The sequence below is a fragment of the Chrysochloris asiatica genome, unplaced genomic scaffold, assembly GCF_000296735.1.
Source record: "Chrysochloris asiatica unplaced genomic scaffold, ChrAsi1.0 scaffold00054, whole genome shotgun sequence".
Taxonomy (NCBI): Eukaryota; Metazoa; Chordata; class Mammalia; order Afrosoricida; family Chrysochloridae; genus Chrysochloris; species Chrysochloris asiatica.
Window position 1 is genome coordinate 5031932 of NW_006408572.1, and position 10834 is coordinate 5042765.

The 10834-nt window shown below is 46.0% G+C and overlaps 1 protein-coding gene across 1 annotated transcript in view; it reads right to left on the minus strand.

Annotated features, from left to right (window-relative positions):
• P2RX1 (purinergic receptor P2X, ligand-gated ion channel, 1) overlaps positions 1-10834 on the minus strand; it is a 34826-nt gene that overhangs the window by 15559 nt on the left and 8433 nt on the right. The window contains exons 2-7 of the mRNA XM_006863274.1: positions 6157-6304; positions 5841-5912; positions 5122-5191; positions 4714-4810; positions 4372-4452; positions 4001-4142 (exon numbers count right to left, since the gene is read on the minus strand). Coding sequence (XP_006863336.1) covers positions 4001-4142; positions 4372-4452; positions 4714-4810; positions 5122-5191; positions 5841-5912; positions 6157-6304 — 610 coding nt within the window. The remainder of the gene's footprint in view (positions 1-4000; positions 4143-4371; positions 4453-4713; positions 4811-5121; positions 5192-5840; positions 5913-6156; positions 6305-10834) is intronic.

Here is a 10834-nt window from a genome sequence, read left to right on the forward strand (position 1 = left end):
CATTGTAATGAAACAAGGTGTATGATTTGTTGAATGTAAAACTGATGATATGCCCTGTAAACTTTCACTCAATCCACAATAAAAACCTTAAATAAAAAAAAAATATGTGTATAACTGGGGAAGAGCTACCTTCTCAAAGTAAAGTCGACCACAATTACCTGAATGGAGTAAAGCTTTTGAGACCTTCATTTGTTGATGAGGCACAACTCAAAATGTATGTTTACACAGCTGTAAACGTACATTAATAATCACAACATGAAATGTACAAAGTATGAATCTAGGAATTGGAAGTTGTCAAAAATGAAATGGAATGCATAAAGATTAATATCCTAGGCATTAGTGATCTGAAATAGAGTGGAATTGGCCATTTTGAATGAAACCATCGTATGGTTTCCTATGCCAGGAACAACAAACTCAACAGGAACGGCAGCACATACATCATCAAAAAACATTTCAAGATCAGTCTTGAAGTACAATGCTGCCTGTGATAGGTCTTCCTGGTGTGGCGCTGTAGGATAAGCACTGGACTGCTTACCACAGGTCGGGAGTTCAACCTCATCAGACGTTCTTTGGAAATCCTATTTAGGGTTGCTGTTAGTTGGAACCGACTTGATAGCACATACCAACAACAACAACTAAGAAGACCAGTTAATATCACTATTATTCAAATTTATACACTAACCACTAAAGCCAGTGATGATGAAATTGAAGAATTCTACCTTCTTGAGTCTGAAATTGAAAAAACATGCAATCAAGATGCACTGATAATTACTGGTGTTTGGAATGTAAATGTTGAAAACAAAGAGGAAGGAACAGTAGTTAGAAAATATAGTCTTGATTATAGAAATGACACTGGAAATCTCATGATAGAATTTCGAAAGACCAACAACTTATTCATTGCAAATACCTTTTTAAAGCAACATAAAAGCTGACTATACACATGAACCCCACCAGATGGAATACACAGAAATCATATTCACTACATTTTTAGGAAGAGATGATGGAGATACTCAATATCATCAGACAAAACAAAACCAAGGCCAGACTGTGGAACATACCATCAATTTCTCACATGTAAGTTCAGGCTGAAGCTGAATAAAATGAAAACATGTCTACAAGAGCCAAAATATGACCTTGAACATATCCCACCTAAATTTAGAGACCATTTCAAGAACAGATTTGATGCATTAGACTCTAATGGCCGAAGATCCGAAGAGTTGTAGGATAACATCAAGAACATCATACAGGAAGCAAGCAAAAGGTCATTTAAGAGACAGGAAAGAAAGAAAAGACCAAAATGGATGTCAGAAGAGATTCTGAAATTTGCTCTTGAGTGTAGTGAAGTTAAAGCAAATGGAAGAAATGAGGAAGTAAAAGTTGAGCAGAAAATTTCAAAGGGCAGCTCGAAAAGACAATATGAAGTATTATAATGAAACGTGCAAAGACCTGGAGTTAGAAAAACAAAAGGGAAGAACACACGAAACATTTCTCAATCTGAAAGAACTGAAGAAGGTAGTTCAAGCCTTGACTTGTAATATTGAAGAAGTCTATGGATTGAATGTTGCAGAAAACATTTAAAAAAAGAGAGAGAAGGAATACACACAGTCACTGTATCAAAACAATAATAATAATAAAGGTCAATATTCAATCATTTCAACAGGTAGCATATGATCAAGAACCAATGATACTAAACACATTGATGAAGCAACAGGATGGAAGCAGGGTAATCATTGAGATGAAACTAAAGGTATGATTGGTTGAAAGTAAAGCTGATGATCTTGTCTGTTTACCTTTACTCAATTTACAATAAAAAGTTGAGGGGGGGAGGGCAAGGCATTTGTGAATACAGTTTGGAATACAAACTGATGCAGCATTTGAGGAGTTCACTCATCTATGCCAAGTAATCTGGAAGACGGCTACCTGGCCAACTGATTTGAAAAATCCATATTTGTGCCCATTCCAAAGGAGGTGAACAATGAAATGCAGAAATCATCTAACAATATTCTTAACATTACACGCAAGTAGAATTTTGCCAAAGGTAATTAAAAACGGTTACAACAGTACATCAACAGGGAACTGTCAGAAATTCAAACCAGATTTAATAGAGGACATGGAACAAGGGATATAATTTTTTTACATCTGATGGATCTTAGCTGAAAGCAGAGAATACCAGAAAAATGTCTACTTGTGCTCTATTGACTATGCAAAGACCTTTTACTGGTGGATCATGACAAACTATGGATAACATTGTGAATATTGGGTATTCCAGAACATTTAATTGTACTCATGAGAAACCTGCACCTATACCAAGAAGCAGTGGTTAGGACAGAACAAGGGGATACTGAACGGTTTAAAATCAGGAAAGGTGTGTGTCAAGGTTGAATCCTTTCCTCATACTTATTCTGTCTATATGTTGAGTAAATAATCTGAGGCTCTTCCTTATGTGAAGAAGAATGTGGCATCAAGATTGGGGGAAAAAAATAAAAAAGATTGGAGGACGACTCATTAACAACCTGTGATATGCAGATGATACAAATTTGCTGGTAGCAGCAGAGAAGACTTTAAGTATTTACTGATGAAGGATCAAAGACTACAACCTTCAGTATTGAACCTCAATGTAAAGAAAGCAAAAATCCTCACCACTGGATCAATAAATAGCAACATGATAAATGGAGAAAAGTTTGAAGTTGTCAAAAACTTCATTTTGCTTAGATCCACACACTATAGCCAGCGGTGATGAAATTGCAAAATTCTACCAACTTCTTTTGAATTTTTCTTCAGTTCTTTCAGATTGAGAAATGTTGAGTGTGTTCTTCCCTTTTGGTTTTCTAACTCAGGGAAGCAGCAGTTAAGAAATCAAAAGATGTATTGCATTATGCAAATCTGCTGCAAAAGACCTCTTTAAAATGTTCAAGAGCAAAGATATTAGTTTGAGGAATAAGGTTTGCCTTACCCAAACCTTGATATTTTCAATCTCCTCATATGCATGTAAAGATGGGCAATGAATTATGACTTTGGAGAAGAATATTAAAAGTACCATGGACTTCCAGAAGAACAAACAAATCTGTGTTGGAAGAAGTGCAGCCAGAATGCTCCTTAGAAGCCAGGATGGCCAGACTTTGTCTCTCATACTTTGGACATATTATCAGGCAGAACCAGCCCCTGGAAAAGGACATGCTTAATAAAGTGGAGGGTCATCGAAAAAGAGGACGACCCCCAGTGAGATGGATTGGCACAGCGGCAAGAGCAGTGAGCTTAAGGGTAACAATTGTGACAATGTTGTGTTTCATTCTGTTGTGCATAAAGTTCTATGAGTCCATATTGACTCGATGGCATCTAACAACAAAACAATCTTTATGGGGCCACTAGTCTTTCTCTCATGGAATGGCTGGTGGGTTCAAACCAGCAACCTTTTAGTTAGCAGCAGAGCGCTTAATCACTGCTCCACCAGACCTTGTTGTTGTTATTAAGTGCTGTCGAGTAGGTTCTGACTCACAGTGACCCTGTATAGGGTTTCCGAGGAGCAGCTGGTGGGTTTGAACTGCTGATCTTGTGATTTGAAGGCTTACAGCGCCAGACCAGGCATCCTTAGCCATAGCTAAAGCCTTCCCCTTTTCACTGTCTGTCTGACGTGATGGTGGCTGCTGGCTGCTCGGTATACCGAGCTACACGACATAGCCTCTGCTTATTCTCATTTAGGTGGTATTTGTTATTTCCACAGGGGCTCATGGGCTTTGGGACTCAAGCTGCTTTTTGTCTAATATTTAGAAGACATTGGGGCCTTAGCTGATACCCAGTTGACAATGCCTATTCATCGTGGACCCTCCTCTGTGCCAGGTCCATGCCAAGCCCTGCCGATGACAGACATGAGGACTAAGGGGACAGGCCCAGACATACATTTGGCCCATACCAGGGAGGCTTCAGGGTCCTAAGAGCCTGTTCTGATCTGATGACCCTGGGTCCCCATCTTGGCCTGACACAGACCTCTCCTCCCCAGTACCTTCTCAGCCATGTAGTTAAAATTCTGGCCTGACTCTTGCACCACATAGCCAAGCTCGAAGACAGGGCACAGCGGATGGTTGGTTTTGTGGTAGAGGCAGGATTTCATGTAGGTGCCATTCACCTCCTCCACCAGGTTGTGCCTGTTGGGGCAGAGGACATTGGCAGCAGCAGTGGAAGGGTGCCACCATGCCCAGAAGCTCTGGGGATCCCTTCTACCCCCAGAAATTCCATTGTCTATGGAAACCTCTGACAGCCCACCCCAGGGGCCCAGCCCAAGTGAAACCAGCAGGGATGGAAGGGGCAGAGGCAGTGGAGACCAGCTGAAGCACCCTCGGAGCCGCCTGCCTCGCTGCTGCATTTCCCACGAACCTGTTGACCTTGAAGCGTGGAAAGCTGATGCTGTTCTTGATGAAGAGAGTGAAGTTCTTGGCCTCATGGAGAAGGGCAGGGCTGGAGGAGACCGAACTCATTCACCACCCTCCCCAGGAGACCGCATGTGTACCCCACATAGAACTTAGAATAATGGGGCTGGGGGGTGCAGGCCAAATGCGTTCCTCCCATGGGGGGATGGGTGTACTGTTATGATGGACTCTTGGGATGGGGTTGGGGATGTCAGACAGAAGGGAATCTAGATTCTTCTCAGAGCACAGATCCAGATTTCCCTCTTGTCTGGGCTGGGGACCCTGCTCCCTGGAAAGACAAGGACATTACCGTGGAACATGGTCATCCACCTCCACAGGACACCAGCCGAAGATCTCACAGGTACGTATAGTGTTGTTGAAGGCCACACACTTGCCGGTTCGGATGCCTGGAATCAGGAAGGAAGGCCTGAGAGCTCCAAGCTGGGGTGGAGAAGCCATCCCAGACCATGGCCCTTGGAGCCCCCAGGGATGGGGCAGCCCAGAGAAAGACCCTAAGGACAGAAGTAGCTGGCTCTGGCACAAGGCCAACCAAGGCCAGAGTGGCAGGAGAGGCAGAGAACAGGAAGGATTTCCTGTGGAGGACAGGAGAACAGCCAGGGTGGGGACAGAAGCAAGTCAATGGAAGATGGTCTTGAAGGGCCTCGGGCCTAGAGCTGAGGGGAACTGTGGAGGGAGGGGCCGTGGAAGGTGATCTTACCTTGGGCCTTCCTTTCTGCCTTCCCGGGGGTGCAGCCGCTGTCATCTTTGCATGTACCCCCTTCTGGGTGCTGGAGGAGGGGAGAGCTGCTGGCCCCACACCTCTTGGGTGGGGTCCTGAGGAGAGCCCCTCCCGCCCCCCTGAGCCCTAGGGAGGGTGTGGGGCAGAGTCTCAGACCCCATTGGGGGTGACCCTGGCTCACAGCCACCTCCCTCTAATCCCCTCTTACTCTGCCCCATCAAGGACCCTTCTGAGCTCTTATCCAGCTGTTTGATGGCCACTGTCAGCCAGGGCAGGGAAGTGGGCGTGTGTGGACACTGAGGCCTAGTGTCCAGCTCGGCACATGGAGGGAAGGTTTCTTGGCACTGCCAATGACTGTTAATTTGTGTGAATCTATGGCTGATATCCCACCATTGGAGTCCCTGAGTGGTACAAACAGTTTATTCACTGGACTGAAGGTTGTTAGTTTGAGCCCACCCAGCGGTGCCTTGGAAGAAAAGCCTGGTGGTTTACTTGTGGAAAAGCAGCCATTGGAAACCCTATAAAGGGTAGTTAAACACTGACACACGGGGGGACCATGAATCCGAGTGAGTCCACCTGAAATCCCACCACTGTGGTCCCAACGGAAATCCTCTCTGGCTTCTCCTCCAGGGCCTGAGGGGACTTCCTTTCTAGCAATTTCCCCCAAGAGTCCAAGACGGGGAAGCAGCAGTCCTTACCTCTGCGCAATAGCCTTGAGCCTGCTGGGGGGTCACGATGAAATTGGTCATGACCACAAAGGAGCTATCCCCCTGTATGGGAGGGACAACAAGACTGTATGCTGGGAGAGACCCGAGGACCCAAATACTGCCCCAGCAGCCTTTATCCCAGGATGTCAGAATGGAAATTACATTCCCTGATCTGCCAAGGAAACAGGTAGATTCACAGGGAAACTGAGGCCCAGAGAGAGATGGGAGGTCCCTAAGGGAGGCTGGCAGAGCCCCACCCAGCTCTGCATCAGGCCTGCAGGTGGAAGGTTCACCCAAGTCAGCTCACCTGGGCTGGGAAGACGTAGTCAGCCACGTCCCAGACCTGGGAGCCGAGACCTGGGAGCCGCGTCACAGCCAGGCCCTTGAGTTTCACAGACACACTACTGATGAGGCCACTTGAGGTCTGGTACCCCTTCTCGAAGACAAACACCCACCTGCAGGGAGTGGAGTGGGCACAAGGAGGTTGTGGTACTGGGCCAAAGATTGAAGGAAGCTTTGTGGCTAGATGGACCTCTGCCCTTGTAGGGAGTCCCTGGGTAGTGCAAACGGTTAACATTCCACTACTAACCAAAAAATGGATGGTTCGAACCCACCCAGAGATGCCTGGAAAAAACCTCTGGCAATCTACTTCTTTCAGGTCACATCCTGAAAATCCTGTGGGGTACCATTCTCCTCTGCAGTATAAGGGGTCACTGTAAGTCAGAATCAATTCCATGAATCTTAGTTTCTTCTTGTTGTTGTTATTGTTAAGTGCCATCTAGCTGGTTCCGACTCATGGAGACCCTGTATAGGGTTTCCGAGGAGTGACTGGTGAGCCTGAACCACTGACCTTGTGGTTCAAACCGACTTTGCAGTCCAGCAGGTTAACCCGAAGCACCACATGCTGCTGTAATAAAAATACCACAACTGAGTGACTTTTAGGAACACAAATTAATTTTCTCACAGAGTCTGAAAGTTCAAATTCAGCACGCTGCAGGATAATGCACTGGGTTTCAAGGGCAGTTTGAACTGAAAGGTGCTTCAAACCCACCAGCTGCTCCTTGGAAACCCTGTACAGGGTCACTATGGATCAGAACCGACTTGACGACACTTAACAACAACTCTAGAGAAAGGCTGTTCTGAGGGGAATTTCTTGTCTCATCTTCCTGAGAGTTCTTAGCATCTCCTGTGACCCCACATGATCCCCCATTTAGCTTACTCACTTCTGTGCTTAACTTACTCTCTTTATATCTCAAAAGTGATTGGTACCCAAAATGGGGGAGCTACAAAAGCAAGAAGTGACTGGTTTACAAGCTTTCGAGAGGAAGCTTAGATCCAGAGGGCACGGAGGAAGGTAGAATCTCCACTGAGTAGTATCCAATCTGTCTGGGCGGGGCTAATGAAAGGAGATGGGGATAGGTCTCTTGTGATACAATAGTGAATAATTGTTATCAGGACTGATTGTGAGGGTGGGAAATGTAAAGGCTGACATTTTGTAGCAAAAGGAGGGGAGTAATTGACTATGCAGTCCAGGAGCCGAGGTGTCTGGGACCATCAAGGGAAAAGAGCGGAGAGCGGGACCCTACCCAGAGAAGCAGTGACACCAGAGATGGAGGCAGAGAAGATATGTGGAGAGATGGAGCAGCTGGGGACTCTACACCCAGAGAAGGAGAGGGACTGGGGGTGGGGGGTGCAGGCTTGCAGGGTATACCCTTTGGTTGATGATGCATGGAGGGGATTGTAACCATGGCAATGAAACGATATATGATAGGATGAATGTAAAGCTAATGTTCTCCCATGTAAACTATCACATAATTCACAGTAAAACATTAAAAAAAAAAAGTGATTGGGTCTAACTGAATGCTTCATTAACATAACAAAGAAATCTGTGTTCCCAAAATGAGGTTCTTTTTTTAAAAAAATATTTTATTGTGAATTTGGAGAAAATTTACATAGCAAATTAGGATCTTATTTATTTAACAATTTAGTGTGGTGCTGCAGGATAGGCACTGGACTTCTAACTGCGAGGTTGATAGTTCAAACTCACCAGCTGTTCCTTTGAAATCCTACACAGGGTCGCTATGAGTCAGAATAGCAGCAATACATATCAACCAGTGACTTTTCACAATGTGTCAGCGGTCTCCTTATTTCTGTTTTGGTTGTTCTGTTTCTATTAATCTAGCTTCCTTGTCCATCCTTCTCTTCTCATCTTTGGTTTATCCCTTCCCAACCTCAAGGACCCCTTCTCCCTTGGATACTCCCCTTTCAGCCCCAGGCATAGTCACATGACCAAAGCTTGTCAGTCAGTGCTCCATCTCCCTGGCAGCAATGATTGGTAGAAGGATAGACACGTGACCCAAGCACACTGACACTGAATCTTCTCTTTTGGGTGAGTAGGTAGTTTTGAGGCTCATTAACTGTTGTCAGTCATCTTTGCTACCTCGCAGAGAGAGGGGTGTTGAAGAATGTTAAGAATATCATGGACTGTCAAAAGAACAAATCAATCTGTGTTGGAAGAAGTACAGCCAGAACACTCCTGAGAAGCCAGAATGACAAGATTTCTTCTCTCATACTTCAGACCTATCAAAAGGGACCAGTCCCTGGAGAAGGATATCATGTTTGGTAAAGTGGAGGGTCAGAGAAAAAGAGGAAGATCACGTACCAATCCAAACAAGATGGATCAGCACAATGGCAGCAGCCAGTGGGCTCAAGCATAGCAATGATGGTGAGGTTGGCACAGGACCAGGCAGTGTTTCATTCTGTTTTACATAAGGTCGCTATGAGTTGGGACTGATTGGGTGACACCTAACAACAAATGAATTAACTCAGTGGCAGTGGGTTGTTTTTTTTGTTTTTTTTTTTAACTGTTTATTGTGAGTTGAACGAAGGTTTTCAGAGCCGACCATCAGTTTTACATTCAACAAATCATACACTTCTGTTTCCACTTGATCGTGATCTCTTTGTAACATCACTTTATCCCACTTCATCCTGTTCTTTCTTGATGCCATTCCTCCTTCTCTTCCTCCCCTTCCAAATCTTGTCCTTAAGGAAATGCGGTCCGTTTGATCTCGAACGGCTGACCATCCTTCTGTGTGTACCTCCCTGGTGGAGTTGTGCTCCCTGTATACCTAGCTATTGCTTCACTGAAAATGGAACCACAGGGATGAATGAGTTCAGTTTCATTCATTAGTTTAGTTCAGAGTGAACTAAGTGACTAAGAGCCATAGTCTCAGGGTTCCACCAGTGTCTATCTGACCATTACGTCTGTTTTTTTTAAATGATCCTGAGTTTCGTTGTACATTTTCTCCCTCTGTATCCAGGACCTTCTAATGAGATCCCTTTCAGAGAACTTAGTCGTGTAGCCGGCACCATCTAGTTCTTCTGGTCTCAGGGTTGTAGAGAACGATGTTTGTTTGTTTTTTAACCCTTTACCCTACCCTCAGCCCATCTGTTCAAGCAGAAATTAAAGCTGTGGACTCACCTCTTCTGTCCCCAGAACTCAGGCCTGGTCACAGGACTTCCCCAGGCCTTGTGGCCCCAGAGTCACTGCTAGCTCACTAGGAACTTTCCCTGCTTCAGGCTCCAAGGAAGCAAGCCACTGATGTTCTCCTCTCCCCTTCTATAGCCCATCCACCCTCCCCGTCCCAACCACCCGCCCCACATGATAAGCACTGGACTGTGAGCCCCAAGGTCCATAATCCGAGCCCACCAGCTGCTCCACAGCGATGGATGAGGCTTTCTGCTCCCTCAAAGATTTAAAGCCTCAGAAAGCCAATACAGGGTCACTGTGAGTCAGAACTTAACACAACCACAGCAAGTCTTAGATGACAACAGGGGAGACATGTGTGGGGTACTCCTGAGCCTCCCCCTCTGAGAGGAAGAGTGGGGATGCCAGTCATAAACCCTCTTCCCACCCCTTTTAGGTCCCTTCCTCCAGGCCCAGTCTCAAAGGGATTGTTGGGGGCTGACACGTTGTTGGAGGCTGCCCCTGTTCTGAACGTCTTGCAGGAGAGGTCAACTGACTTGACTTCCAGCACCCGCCCACCCTCACTCTGCCCTGACATCCCAGCAGCATTCACTCTTTGTCCAATACCAACTCTTCATAATATAGATGGGGCAACTGAGAGCTGGGGCAGTGTCAGAGACCAAGCAGGAAGCAGGCCTGCCCCATCCTGAGCAGCAGGGGCATCTGCGTGTCCAGCAGGAGCTCAGAGGGGAAGCTCAGCCCCTCTGAGGTGGGTCACAGGGGCGGAGGCGTGGAGCAATGTACCGGGGGACTATCAGCCTTGGGGGTCAAAGGGGAAATCTAATCTGGCATCTATGACCTTGGTCCTGGTAACAATCGACCATGATTCCAGGTTTGCCTCCCTCCAAAGCCATACCCCGAGAATGGCACCAAGGACACCTGATGCCAAAGAGATCATTCTCTTCCAGAAACAATGTTCCCATCCTCTCCACTTCACCCTCGGCAACACTTGTCCTGGGTCTCTCTTCTCTGATGACACCTGTGAAAGAGGCCTCTTGATGGAGTGGCCAAGAGTATGGCTTCTGGAGTCACATAGGTGACCAGCACTAGCTGTGTGACTTCAGGCTAGTGACTAAACTTCTCTGAACCCTAGTTTTCTCATCGGTAAAATGGAGGTGAAAGAACTTACCTCAAAGGCACTGTTTTTTCAAGAAATCTTCAGCAAGACCCTACTATGTGCTGAGCCCTGGGCAGGGCCCCAGGGAGGCAAAGAGTCTAGATAATTGTTTGGGGATCAGTTTTGATGAGATCTTTTCATGGAAATTAGCATAGAGTGTGGCCTAGAGTTGCTGTTGTTGTCAGGTGCCATCGAGTCAGAACCGACTCATAGCGACCCCATGCACAGCAGTACAAAACAATGTCCGATCCTGGGCCAACCTCACTACTGCCGCCACACTTGATGCCATCAATGATGTCACCTGGCTGATCCATCTCGTTGGGGGTCTTCCTCTTTTTCTCT